At 42.2% G+C, this 15316-nt stretch overlaps 2 protein-coding genes across 16 annotated transcripts in view; one reads left to right on the top strand and one right to left on the bottom strand.

Moving 5' to 3' along the window:
- LOC129768776 (disintegrin and metalloproteinase domain-containing protein 11) overlaps positions 1-15316 on the bottom strand; it is a 912619-nt gene that overhangs the window by 723497 nt on the left and 173806 nt on the right. The window lies entirely within an intron of this gene.
- On the top strand, positions 4634-9988 carry LOC129761628 (uncharacterized). The gene has a single exon (XM_055759364.1). It carries the CDS (start codon positions 4634-4636, stop codon positions 9986-9988), a length of 5355 nt encoding a protein of 1784 aa, XP_055615339.1.

Genomic DNA, 15316 nt, shown 5'->3' with positions numbered 1-15316 from the left:
TCCAGCAAGACAACGCCAATATACAAAATCTTGAGCCAAGACTCGGACAAAGTGAGCTATTGTGATAACCAATCCATAGTCCAGATTTAAATCCAGTAAAGAACATCTAGGGAATTGTTGTGCGACGAATCTATGCCAACAAGAGCCAACACAACAGCATTGATGAGCTGAAAGTGGCTTCAGTTCGGACGCGTGGGAATATTTTGGAAGATTTTGTTAGTATGATCGAAAGTATACTTCAGGTCATCCAACGTGGTGGAACACTAGTTGAATATTAAAATGCTAAAAGTATTCTCAAAATTGAATAAAGGGTGTGTCACATCAAATTGCATCACGGAAAAAGCGCTGTAGAAATTCGCCCAGTAGACCGATCCTTTTGAAAATTTTAGACAGTAAAATAAAAACTATTAAACAACTTTTAGCATTTTCTTTTTATTCATACTTCGAGCCCAAGCCCGTATGCTCGCACCTTCCTCTTTACCCCGTCCATAAGGTTCTGTACAACGTCAGGTTGTAGTTTTTTTGAACAGAAATCCATTTTCTCTTGAAGTCCGCCTCCGATTTGACAACTTTTGGGTTCTTCCGGAGGGCCTGCTTCATAATCGCCCAATATTTCTCTATTGAGCGAAGCTCCGGCGCGTTGGGCGGGTTCATTTCCTTTGGCACGAAGGTGATCCCGTTGGCTTCGTACCACTCCAACACGTCCTTTGAATAGTGGCACGAAGCGAGATCCGGCCAGAAGATGATCGGGCCCTCGTGCTGCTTCAATAGTGGTAGTAAGCGCTACTGTAGGCACTCCTTAAGGTAAACCTGCCCGTTTACCGTGCCGGTCATCACGAAGGAGGCGCTCCGCTTTCCGCAAGAGCAGATCGCTTGCCGCACCATGTACTTTTTGGCAAACTTGGATAGTTTCTGCTTGCGAATCTCCTCCGGAACGCTGAATTTGCCCTCTGCGGAGAAGAACAACAGGCCCGGCAGCTGACGAAAGTCCGCTTTGACGTAGGTTTCGTCGTCCATTACCAGGCAATGCGGCTTCGTCAGCATTTCGGTGTACAGCTTCCGGGCTCGCGTCTTCCCCACCATGTTTTGCCTTTCGTCGCGGTTAGGAGCCTTCTGAACCTTGTATGTACGCAGGCCCTCCCGCTGCTTGGTCCGCTGGACGAATGAACTTGACAAATTCAGCTTATTGGCGACATCCCGGACCGAACTTCTCGGATCACGTCTAAACTGCTTAACTACGCGCTTGTGCTCTTTTTCACTGACGGAGCATCCATTTTTGCCGTTCTTCACCTTCCGGTCGATGGTTTGGTTCTCGAAGTATCGTTTTAGTACTCTGCTGACCGTGGATTGGACGATTCCCAGCATCTTATCGATGTCCCGATGTGACAACTCCGGATTCTCGAAATGAGTGCGCAGGATTAATTCACGCTCTTTTTCGTTCGACGACATTTTTCCAAATTTACGAAAAATTGACAGTGAAGCATGGCCAACGTGATTTATACACTCTTATCTGATTATAAGCGAAAGCTGAAGATATAATTCCTAAAAATTAAATTTCTACAGCGTTTTTTCCGTGATGCAATTTGATGTGACACACCCTTTAAAATAACAAGTGTGAATGTAACGCTTAAGTGCGGCTATAGAAAATACCCACCGAGTTTCATGAAGAACGAACATGAATGTTTTATTTTGTCATGGTGTAAATTATTTCATGAATTTTATTTTTAAATACATTGGATTAAATTGTATCATATCAATTTATACAATTTTATCCTTGGTTAACGAGTTGGGCCTAAAATGTGCGTGCGGCTATAAAAATACTCACAATGTATTTCGTATCGCGATTTCCTCAAGAAAATACGATTTACAGTACAATATAATATAAAAAAATATCGTTTTAGTACTTTGTATAAACAACATAAAAATCTTTTCCCAAACAGAACAAAATTATTTATGTTTTTGAAAGACAGATGGCGCTATGTCCGCCTCAACAAACTCGATACGGCGAGAAGAGCTAGAAAATGTTGAGGCAAAATTGGGAAACTCGGAATAATCTTTAAAAAAAGTACTGCAATGTGACATCCTAGTAATCGTAGTTGTTAGTCTAATTGAAATTTGTAGATGGCATTGAGCTTCATGTTCCATTGGTGCGAAAATGGTAATGGATTTTCACGTGAAATAACTCATTTTAGAAATTAAATTATGAATGAGAGATAACTTTTTCGTATCAAGTGTGTATTTCAAGTGATAGTGTAACATTTTTTATTGCGAGTGATGAGAGAATTTTGATTAAGAATTGTGTCTGATAATGATTATATATTGTATATATTTTTGGTGAAATTATTTGAAAATTTGCTTGATTCGGATAAATTCAGAAAAAAATATTAAAAAGAAGAAAAAATCAGATACATAAAGTTTAAAAAAATAGTTGAAAAATTGAATAAATAAGCAATCGGATGGGATAAATACAGAAAAATTCAAGGAAAAAAAATAATCGAAAAAAATCGTCTTAAAAATCAGAAAACAATCATAAAAATATGACAAGTTCACAAAATTTGGAAGAATTTAGAAAAAGTAACGAAAATTTTAATGAACTTAGAAAACATCAAAAAACTCAGAAACAATCATAATGATTCTGAATAAATAGGAAAAAATGCAGAAAAATTCCGAGAAATCCCCAAACAAACACAAACAAGTAAAATTTCGTAAAATTTCAGAAAAATAAGAACAATCAAAAAATTTATAAAAAAATAAGACAGGAATTCATACATTTACAAAAAATACATTACAAAATCATGATCAGTGCGATCCCTGCCCTTAGTGGTCTAGGACCACCGATCGGATCAGGACCACTATCTAGCTCTCTAGCCACTAAGCCCCGAACTTCATCAAATACTAGAAAATAAATTTGCGGCCAAAAGAATACAGGCTCTTTAAAGGTAATAATTTATAAAAATTCGGAGAAGATTCGGTCGTTTGACAATGCTTCGGTCTATATAAGTTGAAGGTCCACGATATCTGAATGAATATGATTGAGATGTTATAGAGAACGTAATGAATTACGGTCATCCAAACGTATTTATTACATTTTCTCGCAACAAAGAAACATAATCAACATGAAAGCATGACATTGAGCTGATATACAATTCAATCAACCTTTTCACTTACGAAGTGCATATAAAGTACTGAATTCAATCGAGTTCAAAAAGTTCATAGAACGATTTTTTTTTGTTCATGTGATGAAACGTGAATGTTTGAAATTATTCAAATACAAAAATCCGTCAGCGTATTTTTTTCGATGAAATAGTACACGATATATTGTTATATTCGGGTAAATAAAATTCGGTTGAATGTTTTTCGGGTGAACAACTTTTGGTTCGATGGAATTCGGGTGAATGTTGCAGTATCTTCCCTTAAACGCTTCCAAAATGTTGGAGGAATGCGAGAAAGGTCGATTTTGTGCTCACAACAAAAACATTTCTATTGGAAAACGCTATTTCAATTGAATTTTGCTGTGTCATAGTGGCAGTTTGCAGTGAATATTTGTTCCATCAAGTCGGAAATGACGAATAAATGCGATCTCTACCCACCACCAGTAATTTCTGTGATTTCTGTGACTGCAGTAATGATAAACGGTTCCGGAAAGGAATTCTTTCTACCAGTTCAATTCTTACAACATGTTTGAAAGATATTCAGTTCATACAAGAAACGATTCTTTTCGTCACAATCATTTGGATTATTGACTTACATAAACTGACCAAAACTTTATGTACGAGTAATTTCAAAGTCCGGGTTTTATTGCAACGAATTTCAATTTCCGATATAATAATTTTATTTCTGATATCACAACGCAGATGAGACACTTTCGATGATGTTGTACGCTATCTAACTTGAAGCAGAGTAAGCGAGCGTGCTGGATATCTCATCGCTTTATATAGGCCAGATTTTTGGTCCTTCGAACCGGATCAGTCGCGGGTACTGTCGATTCGCGAGTGATTTCTAGTAGTGACTTTCGCATTCAAGTACTGTGTGAACAAGTTAATCAAACCTGTACAAAGGAACTTTCGTTGCGTATGCCAAGCGGCATGACAAAAATTGAACTGTATCCGCCAATTGTGATCTATTCCAACAAACGTGCTCAAACGAACCTGCGCAAACAAATTCCGATTACTCATCGTATTGTTTCATCGTTGTGATCCCGCATAATTAGACGCGTGTGCTAGACAAGGCTTGAGTTGGCTTGGGTTACTGCGTGCATTGTGTGCGAATCTAAGCACTCACCATCAAAAGGAAGCTGCGATCAAATCATCTGAAGGAAGCTGTGAGGTAATCGTAACGGACGTCAGAAGAAGAGTACGTAAGTACTGCATGCTTTTGCATATTTCGAGAAGAATATTACGAGAAAATAAGTGGTGAAATAAAGAGTAGGTCAAGCGTTTTAATCGTGACACGTTATATCATTTATCAAGCGATCCATTTGATTAACCTGACGATTTCGATCGCCAGCATTCATCCCTGGTTAGTTGGTTGTGTTGTTGCATGGTGTTATCTGGTGTTGTACAAATTGGTCATTAACTAATACAAGAAAAATTGATTACGAAAACAGGACAAAGCAAATTGCCAATTACCGAACATGTCGAATTTGAGAGCGCTTAGTCGCCAGGAGCGTTTCTACTTAGACACAATGACCAATTTGAAACAATACATCGAGAATTACAATAGTAATCGAGACAAGAATCAACTGGAGGGATGGAAGCAGCGAGTTGAAACACTTTATCACGATTTCCAAACGAATCGACTTCAAATTGAAGTATCATCAAGTGAGAAAGCTGATGACGATTCAGAGGATGAAACTTTCATCAAGAGTGAAGAGGTGAATCACAATATCCGACAACAATTCGAAAATGATTATATTTACGCATATAGTTTTCTCGCCACCGAATTACGTAAAACGAACGTGATGCCAAATAGTGTAGACCAATCAATAGTTTCTGCTGTCTCGTGTCCGCCGTCTTCTCCGCTTTCGCGAATTAAGTTACCAGAAATTCGACTTCCCACATTCGAAGGTTCGGTCTCAGAGTGGATAACTTTTAGAGATACCTTCAAGTCGCTCATAGATGGGAATAGTCAATTGTCCCAAATAGATAAGTTTTCGTATCTGGTGGCATCTTTGGCGAAGGATGCTAGGAAGGTGATTGAATCGGTCGAGCTCACCGCCGCTAACTATTCAGTAGCGTGGAGTTTATTGGAATCAAGATATGACAATAAAAAGCTCATAGTGAAAACGTATATTGAATCGCTGTTTGCGATAGAATCCATGAGAAAGGAAAATTATGAATCCCTCATGCGATTAATAGATGACTTTGAACGCAATCTTTGCATGATCGATAAAATGGGTGTTCCAACAGATGGCTGGAGTGTTATCCTGGCTCACATGGTATGTGATCGGCTAGATGCCGCCACGCTTAGACAGTGCGAAACTCATAATAAATCAAATGAAGTTCCCACTTACGGAGAATTAATCGCATTTCTTAAAACCCATCTTGCGGTTCTACAATCGTTGCCAACATCGAATTCTCGTTACCAGGAGTCTCACAAGATTGAACACAAACGATCACTAAAATCAAGGCTCAATAACGTTTACACCATCACCAATCCAACGAATTACACCTGCCCGTTTTGCTCCAAATCTCCACACTCGCCATTCAAATGTGAAGTTTTTCTAAAATTATCGATATCGCAACGCTTTGAGAATGTCAGGAGCAAAAACCTCTGCATCAATTGTCTATCGCCTTCTCATTTAGTTCGGAATTGTACGTCCAGTTCATGCAGAGTCTGTAATCAAAAACACCACACCATGCTTCACCAACCCTCCAGCGATCGCTCACCTACTCAGTCGAAACCACCAACACCTCTCGTTCAGAATATCGCACCGACGAATCAGAAAGCACAACCTAATTCTTCAAACCAATCCTCACAACGTTCCGTATCGTCTTCGCTAACCCAAACGCCATCAGCCTCTGCCACCGTCTCTAGCCTCGCTTCCACCACAATGGTTGGAACAAATCGGAAAGTTCCAGCAACAGTGTTACTACAAACAGCGATAGTGAAGGTTTACAATTCTAACGGTCAAATGCAGTGGGCCAGAGCATTGCTAGATCCTGCTTCACAGTTGAGTCTCATTACCGAGAACCTCGTTCAAAAGCTTAAGTTGCGCCGCCATCCCGATCGTCAGGAGATCGGTGGTGTAGGCAACTCAATTATCGTTTCGCATCATACTGTCGTTGTTCGAATGGGATCCCACTGCACAGAATTTGTTATGAATGAACCATGTCATGTTTTACGAAAAATTACCCGTGATCTACCAGCTAGAAATATCGACATCTCGCTTTGGAATCTTCCTCCACATATTGTCCTAGCAGATCCAAATTTCGACAAACCTGGACCGATAGACATACTCATAGGTATGGAAAAATACTACGACTTATTAGTTGATGGATGCTCCAGAATAACTCCGGAAAAGGCGATCCTTCAAAATACGGTCCTCGGTTGGGTGGTATCAGGGAAGGTTGGCAATGACTCACATCCGGCCCAGGCCCCCATAGTGGCTCATGTATGCAGCAGCGATGGGCTTGATGCTCAGTTGTCCCGATTCTGGGAATTGGAATCTTGCTGGTCTGATAGCACGCATTCCGTCGACGAAAATTTGTGTGAAGAGCATTTTGCAGCTACAACGTTTCGCAATAACACTGGTCGATTTGTGGTTACTCTTCCCAAACGACATTCGGTACTAACTGAGTTGGGTAACTGTGAAGAGATAGCAACTAGAAGGTTTATTGCCTTGGAACGCCGACTTAATACGCAGCCTGCGCTGAAAAAGGCGTACACAGCCTTCATAGACGAATACCTCAAGTTGAATCACATGAGAGAAATCACAAACGTAGAAAAAATAAAATCATCTAATCCTACCTATTTCTTACCGCACCACGGTGTTGAAAAGACAGACAGTACTACCACCAAACTGAGGGTAGTTTTCGATGCCTCTTGTCGGACAGAAACCGGAATCTCGTTGAATCAAGCTCTAATGGTGGGTCCAGTCGTCCAAGACGATCTGTTCTCCATACTTCTCCGGTTTCGAGTACATCGTTTCGCAATCATCGCAGACATCGAAAAGATGTATCGCCAGATACGTATTCACTCTTCAGACTACCCACTTCAACAAATACTATGGCGGTCTTCGTCAACAGAGTCGCTACGCACTTTTCAACTAACAACGGTGACGTACGGGACAGCTTCAGCCCCGTACTTGGCCACCAAGTGTCTACAAGTATTATCGAACCAAAATTCTGAAGAATTTCCTCTAGCCGCTTCGGTCCTCGCTAAGGACTTTTACGTGGATGACCTGTTGAGCGGAATGGACGACGAAGAACAAGGAAAAACACGCTGCAAGGATTTAATAAATGTGTTGCAGTCAGCCGGCTTCAGCTTACGTAAATGGGCATCAAACTCCGCCACCATACTTTCCGAAATTCCATCGGAATTGTACGACGAACGTTCGATATTCAACCTGGATTCGAATCCTCTACCCATCCAAACTTTTGGTTTACAGTGGGAACCATCCTCTGACAGATTTCGCTACACTGTTCCTAAATGGTCGCAACCAAAATCCATCTCTCGTCGTATCGTTATTTCGGATGCAGCACGACTCTATGATCCCCTCGGTTTAATTGGTCCTGTTGTAGTTCTCGCAAAAATATTAATCCAAACACTTTGGCGATCCTCCAAGAACTGGGACGATCCTTTGGACGAAGATAAGCAGCGTTACTGGTTCGAATTCCGCAACAATTTGCAAGATGTTTCTAGCATTTCCGTACCCCGTTGGTTAATCTGCAATGACTCCCCAACGGTCATCGAAATTCACGGCTTCTGTGATGCCTCCGAAAAGGCATACGGAGCATGTCTTTATTTGAGAACCGAATCAATAAATGGAATTCGATCAGTGTTGATGACAGCCAAATCTAAAGTAGCTCCTCTAGGAGATTCAAAAAGGCAGAAACGAGTTTGCCTTCCAAGATTGGAACTATCGTCGGCTCTTCTATTGAGTCACTTGTACACTAAAGTGAAATGCAGCGTTCCACTGACTACCGAATCATTTTTCTGGACTGATTCAATGATTACACTTCATTGGCTTAATGCAGTTCCCTCACGTTGGAAAACGTTCGTTGCAAATCGGGTGTCAGAGGTGCATAACTTAACAGCCGATGGTATCTGGTCGCACGTTCCCGGGATCGACAATCCTGCAGATGTAATATCACGTGGGATGCATGCTACACAACTGAAGGACACTGCATCCTGGTGGCATGGTCCTGCCTGGTTGAGCCAATCATCTCGATTCTGGCCCCCTCTGAACCACAAACCGAACACAGATCTACCCACAGAAATTCTCGAAGAAAAGCCAATTGCTTTACACATAAGCCAATGTACTCCTAACGAAATATTTTATCTTCGTTCATCATTCACGGCTCTAGTCCGTATTATAGCGTTTTTGAATCGATTCATACAGAACTGTCGAACCAAGATTCCCATGAATAGAAAAATCGGATTCTTACAAACGAATGAATTGGATGAAGCCACCAAAATACTCGTTCGTTTAGCACAAGCTGAAGTTTTCTCCAAGGATATTGCAGCAATTCGGAATTATGGTCAAGTGAAAGAAAACTCCGAACTAAAATCACTATTTCCGATCGTAATTGACTCAATCATGCGGGTTGGTGGACGGCTCAGAAACGCAGCTATCTCGGAAGATCGCAAACACCCAATTATTCTTCCTGCTAGACACCCACTTACCGAATGCATTTTGTTGCATTATCACCTCAAAAACTTGCATGCTGGTCCACAATTGTTGGTAGCATGCGTTCGAGAAAGGTACTGGCCACTACGAATTCGCAATCTCGCACGGAAAATTGTACATAACTGCATAAATTGTTACCGCTGTAAGCCACATAATCTCGACCAATTAATGGGAGACTTACCACCTGAAAGAGTGACACCAACGCTGCCTTTCCTCAACACAGGCGTAGATCTGTGTGGTCCTTTCTGCTATCGCAGAATGCGTAAAACTGCCCCTGTCAAATGCTATGTTGCATTATTCGTGTGTTTCGTCACCAAGGCCGTCCATGTGGAGTTGGTGTACGACCTATCAACCGCAGCCTTCATAGCAGCGCTGCATAGATTCATCGCCCGCAGAGGAAAGCCGAATGTAATTCAATGCGATAACGCCAAAAATTTTAAAGGCGCAGCCAGAGAACTGAAAGAACTGTCGATACAGTTCTACTCGCAACAACATCAAGCTGATGTTTCGAATGTTTGTTCCAACGAAGGAATTGAATTTAAATTCATACCTCCTCGCAGTCCAAACTTTGGGGGGTTGTGGGAAGCGGCGGTCAAGTCTCTCAAACGTCATCTTCGATCAACAATAGGGAATTCAATCCTCTCCCAGGACGAGTTCGTCACTTTATTAGCTCGTATTGAAGCTTGCCTTAATTCAAGACCGCTGACCCCGCTCACCACAGACCCCAATGATTTGGAAATACTAACGCCTGGTCATTTCCTCGTGCATCGTCCATTAACTTCGTTTCCCGAGCCTGACCTTTCAGAAGTTCCTCCGAATCGGCTCGATCGCTGGCAGCACAATCAGGAGTTGCTCCGTCGTATCTGGAAGAGATGGTCCACCGACTACCTGTCCGGCCTCCATCCACGCACAAAATGGACACAGATCCGGAATAATGTCACCGAAGGTACAATGGTGTTGCTGAAGGAGGATAACCTGCCTCCTTTAAAGTGGAAGTACGGAAGGATAACCCACATTTTTCGCGGCGATGACAACCATATACGCGTCGTTACCGTACGGACAGCAACTGGAGAGTATCGACGCTCCATCTCGAAGATATGCGTACGTCAACAACACACTGAACCTACGCTCGAATGAATTTCGAGTCCTTCCATCACAGTATGTTCATACTGTGCACCGATCGGAGACCTGCGGGTCTCCGAGCCCTGTAAGTAATGTTTTATAATGAATTTGCAAAAAACTTAATGAATTTTCGTCCTCTGACATGTACGTTGGATTCATCAATGGCTACTCCAACCCACAACCACGAGTACGCCCAACGCCGGGTCACCGTCCTGCCTACCTTTTGAACCGATTCGAGTAACGAGCCTTTGTTTGGGGATTCCCGTGATGACGTCAGAAGCAGCCACCATGGTAACGATGGAGACGCCGGAGACGACCGAGACAAGACAACGGAGACGACCGGGACGACGGAGAATGCAGTCAAAACAAACAACGAAGATCGACGAGTGCGTCACGAAGTATTTCATCGGTAACGCAATCGGCAACCATCGCTTCCTGCCTATGTATGAATGGTTGAAAGTTCAGACGCGAGCTTTCAACAGGGCCCGGCATATGTTGCGGCACACGTCACGTTATTATGCATTGTATCTATATATTGCGGCACACGCCACATCAGTATCATTCCATACAACAATTATAAGCATTGTATGTACCCAAAACCCAATCCATTTAAAACAAGAGGATTAGCGTAGGTCATTCCCATCTAATCCCTATCGTATTGTCTCGAAGGATAGGATATAGAAGCAAATCCAGAAAATCTGCCCTATATAAAGCGATGAGATATCCAGCACACTCTCTTACTCTGCTTCAAGTTAGATAGCGTACAACATCATCGAAAGTGTCTCATCTGCGTTGTGATATCAGAAATAAAAGTATTATATCGGAAATTGAAATTCGTTGCAATAAAACCCGGACTTTGAAATTACTCGTACAGAGAACTTGATTCAAAGAGAACAAAATTCAAAAGGAACAATCACAGTCCTACGTCAAGCTCCTGTTCCGTTGGTCAATACGAACCACTGCTACAACACGTTTTCTTTTGTTTACCAAACACAAGACTCAACTACTAACTGTACTCCTACCTTCATCGATTGCCCACCATAGGTCAGCTGCCGAAAATCCTTCTTGGAAAACATTAAACTCATACTTTCTTCGCTTATGGCAAACACAAACACGCAAACGGCATCTCGGCTCGAGGCGCGAATGGTCCTCCCGCACAAAATCATACGATATTTACTCCGATACACGTCCCACCATGCGAAAGTCAACCATTTTCCTAAATATCTAAAGAGACATTGCTATTGCAGCCACTGTTGAATCTTGCCCTGAGTCCGGAAAGTGTGACAGGAGTAGGAGGGGGACAGCTGAGCGTTGTAAGCAAAAATCAACAGCGTAAAAGTCGACCGAAACAAAAATAAAAGTGAAAGGTAAATGTTTTACAGAGTCAATATTTGTCGGGATAGAAGCGAGCGTTTCTGCGTCGTTTGTGTGTGCGCGCGAATGTTTGCGTACGAAAAGAGGACACACACACACATATTTTCCGGGTCATCGTCGGGAACTCTTGGCGTCTCCAATAGGAGTCCTTCCGAACGGTGCGGCGCTACTTTTATTTATTTTTTCTCGCATGCTCAAGATTTCACTTCCGGGAAGTGCTATTTTCGTTGAGCGTCGTATCAAAGCGAAAGTGAGTGTGTTCGATTGGGGCCTATTTGGGATAAACGAGAAAATGGGAAAGTGCTTCGGAAATGGGATTGGAACGATGCGTAAAAGTGGTGAAATTGAGTGCGAGTTGAGTAACGCACTCACCGGAGAACTTAAAGCACGAGCTGTGAAGTTTAAGGCTCTGTGGAGGTTGAAACCCCGCAAGGAGCACGGATTCCGGGCAGTATGGCATCGTATGTTTTGACTGGCTCCGCACTGATCACATCACTGCCGCGCCCCGGGGGATCATCAACATCGCTATTCGTCGCGCCAGTCGTCCTGAAAGTGATTATCTAGGATCGCAATTTGGTCCTGACTCGTGTCCAGCGTCCAATGCCGTCCATCCGGCGGGGCTGTTGTCCGTAATCACTTCCATGCCCACTGGGGGCAAAGTCGGATAAATAAACAAAACAAAAATAATTCTCCAGTCGCTGTTTCTCGCCCCCTGACGGGATTCACAGAACATGCCGGGAATCGAATGCGGGCGGCGGGGAGGGGAGTCAGTGGCAAAATAACACCGTCATTTGACAGTTAATTTTTCATTTTGTTTTACAGCTTCATTGATTCCGCCGCAAGCTTGCGTGGGTGCCCCGACGGCAGTGACTCCCCTGACTCCGCCCCGCAAATACGTACATACGCGACTCGGCGGAAAGACATTTCCATTATTGCACTATCAATTTGAACCATGGGGGCGAAAACAGCACAAACAGAAATGTCGCTTCGGCAGCAGAGAGCAACAAATCGTTGTAAATTAATATCGCGTGTCATTCGTGCCGAACAAGTTATGCCCTGGAGTGGTGTGGGAGGTGAGGAAGATGGGGTTGAAAGCTTGCACAAATCCCGATCCCCTGGAGGGTGGGAGTTCGGTCATGTGGGATGCATCGATAGTAAACGAGTATGTCTATCCTAACAATTTATAGGTGGAAGGGGTGGCGGAACTATCGGAAATATGAGGGGGCATATTTTTACTGTATATCATACCCTGGAGAGCATGGTATTCCGCATTAGACGCTAATTGGAAGGAGAAAATGATGGATAATATCGTGACAATGTTGCACCAAGGAAAATATTCTGGGTTGCCTTAATTGGTTACGAAAAGTTGTGAATTATACCGCCTAATACAGTAACAGACATTCGTTTAACCGTATTTTATTTTAGAATTTTCTAATTCATCATTCATCCTTCTTCATCACTGTTCTAAAGTCTGCTTCATTTAATATTGGAACAAATTCTTTTGCTCATTGTGGCGCTCCTAGTGGACTGATTTGGAAACTTTTTTCACCCAACCTGTCGGGAAATTCATTACCTTTCACCATGTATTTATGTCATAACACCAAACGATAGCATTTTGTAAACAACCGCCATGGAAGCCGAACGGAGAGATAAAATTGTGCACAGTTCTCTTGAAAATCCATTGTTGTCGGCATCTAAGCTAGCTAAACAGCTTAAAATGCCCAGAAATACCGTATGGCGTGTTATCAAGCAGTACAAGGAAACAGTGACGACGGCTCGGAAGCCGCATTCGAAGCGTCGGAGTGGAACTGTCGACCGGAAACTGCGTGGGAAAGTCATCAAGGCCGTCAAGAGGAATCCCAATCTTTCAGACCGCGATTTGGCCAATAAGTTCCAGGCCGCTCACAGTACGGTGCGACGAATTCGTCTCCGGGAAGGAATAAGGTCATTCCGAGCCAGCAAACAGCCAAATCGGACGCTGAAGCAGAACAATGTGGCCAGAATCCGTGCTCGAAAGCTGTACGACCAAGTGCTGACCAAGTTCGACGGATGTATTCTGATGGACGATGAGACCTACGTGAAGGCGGACTTTGGGCAAATCCCAGGTCAAAATATTTTATTTGGCGACGGCTCGGGGGGATGTACCTGCAAAATTTAAGTTCGTGTTTGCGGATAAATTCGCCCGCAAGTACATGATTTGGCAGGGGATATAAACCAAAGTCTTTCTCACTGACAAGACAATGACATCAGAAGTCTACAAAAAAGAGTGCCTGCAGAAACGGATTCTGCCGTTTATTCGTGCCCACGACCGTCCAGTAATGTTTTGGCCGGACCTCGCAAGCTGCCATTACAGCAAAACGGTTATGGAATGGTACGCAACGAACGGGGTCAGCGTAATACCGAAGGACCTCAACCCTCCAAACTGCCCCCAGTTCCGGCCGATAGAGAAATACTGAGCAATCACGAAGCGGAGGCTTAAGGCAAAGGGAAAACTTGTTAGGAACATGACTCGAATGAAGAACTGGTAGAATCAAATCGCCAAAACGGTGGACGAAAAGGGTGTGCGCCGCCTAATGTGCCGTATTACGGGAAAAGTACGTGAATTTCTTCGAAACAGCAATGAATAATTTTTTTAATTTTTTTTTTATGAAAGAGTAAAGAAAATGCTACATTTGTATGAAAAACAAATTATGAATTCGTTAATAAACGACTGAACTACACGCAATTGTTTGTGTTCCAATATTAAATGAAGCAGACTTTATTCATGACTATAATTCTTGAAAAAAAAACTACACAATTAATTCACATTACTTATCAAGGTTTTTATAATAAAAATAACAATACCGAAAATCAACTTTTTCCTCTTTTTTTTTTTTTTTCCAAAAATGACTTTTTTCAAAAATTCATTACTTTTGAACTACTGAACCGATTCAGATGATCGACATATCAAATTAAGGCCAATCACCTGGTCAAAATATTACATCTGAAGAAAATTGCCATTCCCATTTATTTATTTTAGGCTCATTAGCATTTTGGCTGTAACAGAGCCGAATTTTAATCGTGTATATGTCACATTATTATCATATCTATAATTAGCACATTACACAGTTGCCATTTGCCAGTATTTCTTCTATACCATTGCGTATGGTACATTTACCATTTAGGCGTAAGGGTATTCTTTATGTTCTACCATTATCCAGTTAGACCACCGGACAGCGGAGACAGTTGATTGATCATTGTTGAGTTATTTATAGAACAGCAGCCCGATATGTCTTGCAGAGCAGAGCACTTGTATGGATGAATCGATCTTATTTCGACAGTGGATCGATCTCCATCGCTGAGGATTGTTGCGTGGACGTAGCTATTCTGTAACAACACAAAGATGGTCAATGAGGGTCCTGAGTTTTAAACTCACGATCGATCGCTTACTAAGCGAACGTGTAACCAATGTGACTACGACCCCCCCTCGTTATTATTGATTGTATTCGTTTTTTATCGTTTTCATAGTCTCGGGACCAAGGGCGCTATACCTTTTCACATTTTTTTTCTGAAAAGCTGAGGATTTTTCACATAATATATGTCGAAACCAGAGAGGCGCTTTTTTCGTTTTTGAGTTATGATTTTCAAAGTTAACCGATGGTTCGAAAAATCAATTTTTTACTCTTTTTTTATGTTTTTTTGTGAAACCGAGTTGAAAAATGAACTCAGCGTATTCGAAAACCCCCAGTCTACCGAAAATTGGGCTTTTAGCTAAAAAATCTGAGTTTTGGTCGCCTAATTTTTTTCAGGGACCACTGTGTGCAGGTTCAACTATGCTTCAACTATGCGGAAAATTGTCAAGGAATCGGGATCGCGTGTCTTTCTGTCGAACCAGTTCTGTACCGTTCGCGTATGGCCCATTTCTGCCATGGATATTAACGCCCGAATTTTATGCAAAAATGCTCTTCCCCACAGCGCAAGCAGCAAGTA

This window comes from Toxorhynchites rutilus, chromosome 1, assembly GCF_029784135.1.
Source record: "Toxorhynchites rutilus septentrionalis strain SRP chromosome 1, ASM2978413v1, whole genome shotgun sequence".
Lineage (NCBI taxonomy): Eukaryota > Metazoa > Arthropoda > Insecta > Diptera > Culicidae > Toxorhynchites > Toxorhynchites rutilus.
The sequence above is the reverse complement of the archived record's forward strand: the minus strand, read 5'-3'. Positions and strand labels throughout refer to the sequence as shown.

Excerpts from the sequence above, each read along its gene's own strand:
- LOC129761628 (XM_055759364.1), top strand. The coding sequence starts at position 4,634 with ATGTCGAATTTGAGAGCGCTTAGTCGCCAGGAGCGTTTCTACTTAGAC.